The sequence below is a fragment of the Meleagris gallopavo genome, chromosome 1 (genome assembly GCF_905368555.1).
Source record: "Meleagris gallopavo chromosome 1, MGAL_WU_HG_1.1, whole genome shotgun sequence".
Classification (NCBI taxonomy): domain Eukaryota; kingdom Metazoa; phylum Chordata; class Aves; order Galliformes; family Phasianidae; genus Meleagris; species Meleagris gallopavo.
In genome coordinates this window covers 191,795,754-191,798,253 of record NC_139404.1, presented here as the reverse complement: position 1 = coordinate 191,798,253, position 2,500 = coordinate 191,795,754, and the positions used below count along the sequence as shown (strand labels likewise).

General features: G+C 59.0%; 1 protein-coding gene across 2 annotated transcripts in view; it reads right to left on the bottom strand.

Annotated features, from left to right (window-relative positions):
- LOC100545353 (erythroblast NAD(P)(+)--arginine ADP-ribosyltransferase-like) overlaps positions 1–2,500 on the bottom strand; it is a 7,789-nt gene that overhangs the window by 2,712 nt on the left and 2,577 nt on the right. Inside the window, exons 1-2 of one of the 2 annotated variants that reach the window (XM_010726301.3) lie at positions 1,336–2,500; positions 1–978 (exon numbers count right to left, since the gene is read on the bottom strand). The exon at positions 1–978 is cut by the window's left edge and continues 2,712 nt beyond it; the exon at positions 1,336–2,500 is cut by the window's right edge and continues 2,577 nt beyond it. In XM_010726301.3, coding sequence (XP_010724603.2) covers positions 896–978; positions 1,336–2,362 — 1,110 coding nt within the window. In that variant the 5' untranslated portion in view covers positions 2,363–2,500 and the 3' untranslated portion in view covers positions 1–895. Of the gene's footprint in view, positions 1,087–1,311 lie in introns of both variants that reach the window. The other variant, XM_085216521.1, reaches the window with a different exon arrangement.

Sequence of the window (2,500 nt, the reverse complement as noted above, 5' to 3'; positions counted from 1 at the left end):
GGGGCACTGTAGGCAGAAGAGTTTGCCCAAGGTATGGAAACGAGGGGATTGAATCACGGCAACTGTAACTCTGTTACACTAGGCCTCTTGGACTGCTCAAATTTTGGGGAGGAACACAGAAGCCGAAGCAATGCGAGGGCCTTGGAGACAAGTGGAGATCAGCAGAGATGCTGTTTTCAACCCAGCGGGGGGGGGGGGTGATCCCCATGAAGATAAGGAGGCAGAGTTGCTCCTGAGACACAATGCAACCCCGTAAAGTCTTCACAATAGCCTTCATGCAACGACCACCAGGTGAGCCCTGAGACCCTCCCCACATTCTAGGACGCATGCTCCGAAGAGGGAGACGTCCAGTGCATATGCAACGGATTTCTTGGAAATGTGATGAATATGTACAGGCTATGCCTATAAATGTGTATTTGCTGCTCTCCTTGGAGTGAGGCTCAGGAGGAGACACCATAATCAGCATCCCTGCTTTGTTACTTTGCGTGGGTTATTGGGTTTCATTCCTCATATCACCCAGCAAGGAAGGTGGAGAAGTGAGCTGAGACCGAGCAGAACTCCTGATGAGCCCGATAGCGTGGGGCGAGGGCTGCCCCACTGCATGCTGCGTGTGGGGCTCCTGGTGCCCCCAGCTCAGCTGTCTGTGGGGCAGAGGGGCTTCATTAAAGCATCTGCCTGGTGAGCTGCGTGAGCAGGGCTGGGAGATGCAGTAAATACAAGCAATAAAAGCACTGGTTTCATTTTTCTGGAAGAGCTGTGGACCGTTATCCGCTGCTGTTCCACATCCAACAGCAGCACCGAAAGGATCAGGAGCAGGAGAGCAGGATCTGCAGTTTCCATGAGATGTGTTGGCATGTTGCTGCTCTCCTGTCCACGTGGAGGGATGGTGTGGAGGTCAGGACTCTCCCACGGCTGCCAGGGCTGCGGCTGCCAGGATGAGCAGCCAGAGGTGTGGGGATTCCATGGGGCTGCTCCGGCCTGGGGAGGACGGGGATGGGCATTAATGGCTGTGGGGGCTGCAAACGGTGCCCAGCCTGGGCCAGGGGCTGCGGGGCCGGGGGCTCCCCTTACCTGCACTGAAAGCACCCGGCGAGCCACGTGAGCCGGGCTGGGAGGGCCGCGGCACAGACAGAGGCTCCCACTGCACTGCAACCCCAGCGCAGAGCTGCCGGGCTGCAGCCATCAGCGGGGCCCGGCCTCAAGTTCCCCGTGGGCTCCCCGTTGGCCGAGCTCCCCACCTCCCCACGACCACAGCCTGCACACCCTCCCCATGTCCCGGTCCTCAGTGTCCCCAATCCACCCAAACTCCCCATGCTGGAGCACTGCAGCCCTTACCCTTCACGAACTCGCAGTTGTAGGTGCTGCTATTCCCCTGGGAGCGGAGATGGATTTCACTTCTGCCGTTCTTGTAGGTGACGCTGGTGACCTCAAACTGCTCACAGGGTGGGATGAGGACTTCGTCCTCATAGGGGTATGCGGAGAATTCCTTGATGGGCACACCATAGCAGGTTTCCACCCAGTAGAATGTGCCCTGGGCAAACCCTTCAGCGACTTTCTCTTTTAAGGAGGTGGATGTGAACTGGCCGAAGCGGACCACCTGGCCTTGCTGTGCCGTGAATCGGATGCCCTTGACGCCGCGGTAGACGTTGTAGCATTGCTGGGGCTGGGATTCCCGCAGGATCTGCAGGGCTCTGCTCAGGAGGAAATGCAGCGTCTTGAAGGGGTAGGAGCTCAGGTAGTGCTGCCTGGAGCGCCCAGCCGTGAGCGTGGCGTTGTTGAACACGCGGTACAGATCCCCCTCCATCGTATACGCCAGCACGGCTATGGCCTGATCCTGTCCCAGCACCACTGGGCTGGTGGCATTATCTGACCGGCTCTGCCACAACTCGGTGGCAGAACGCCAGCCCTCAGCGTAGATTTTGTTGGAGAACTCGGTGCTGTTCAGCTCCGGCAGCTCAGCTTCCATCAAGTCGATGCAGCCCTGGTACTGGTCATCAAAGGAGTTGGGGGCCATGTCCATCGCCACATCCTTGATCAACCAGTTCTTGCTGCTGGCAGCCGATGCACCAGTCCAGGTGCCGAGCAGCAGCACCCAGCCCAGGAGGACGTGCTCCATGTGCAGAAGGATGCAGGTGCCCGGCTCTGTGCAGCACTGCTCAGCAACAGCGCAGGGGCACAGGAGGTGGGCACGGCTCGGTGTGCCCAGGATCACCCTGCTGCCTGCCCTGCCTGCTTCGCTCTCTTCTCCTCCCCTTGCCACCTCCTTTACACTGTCCCTCTCCATTTCCTGTAAGCAAAAGGAAAAGGCACAGGGAGTGTCCCCATGTTGGCAGTGATACCAAGGGTGCAGCAATGGGACCATAGACAGCTGCTCACAAGGAACAAAGGAAGGAAAATCCCCATCCAAGCCCTGAGTGCTCCCGTCCCAGCTCTGGGGATGGAGGGCCGCCCAGGACCCCACACCTCAATGTCGGGGCCTTGCAGCACCAGGCAGTGCAGC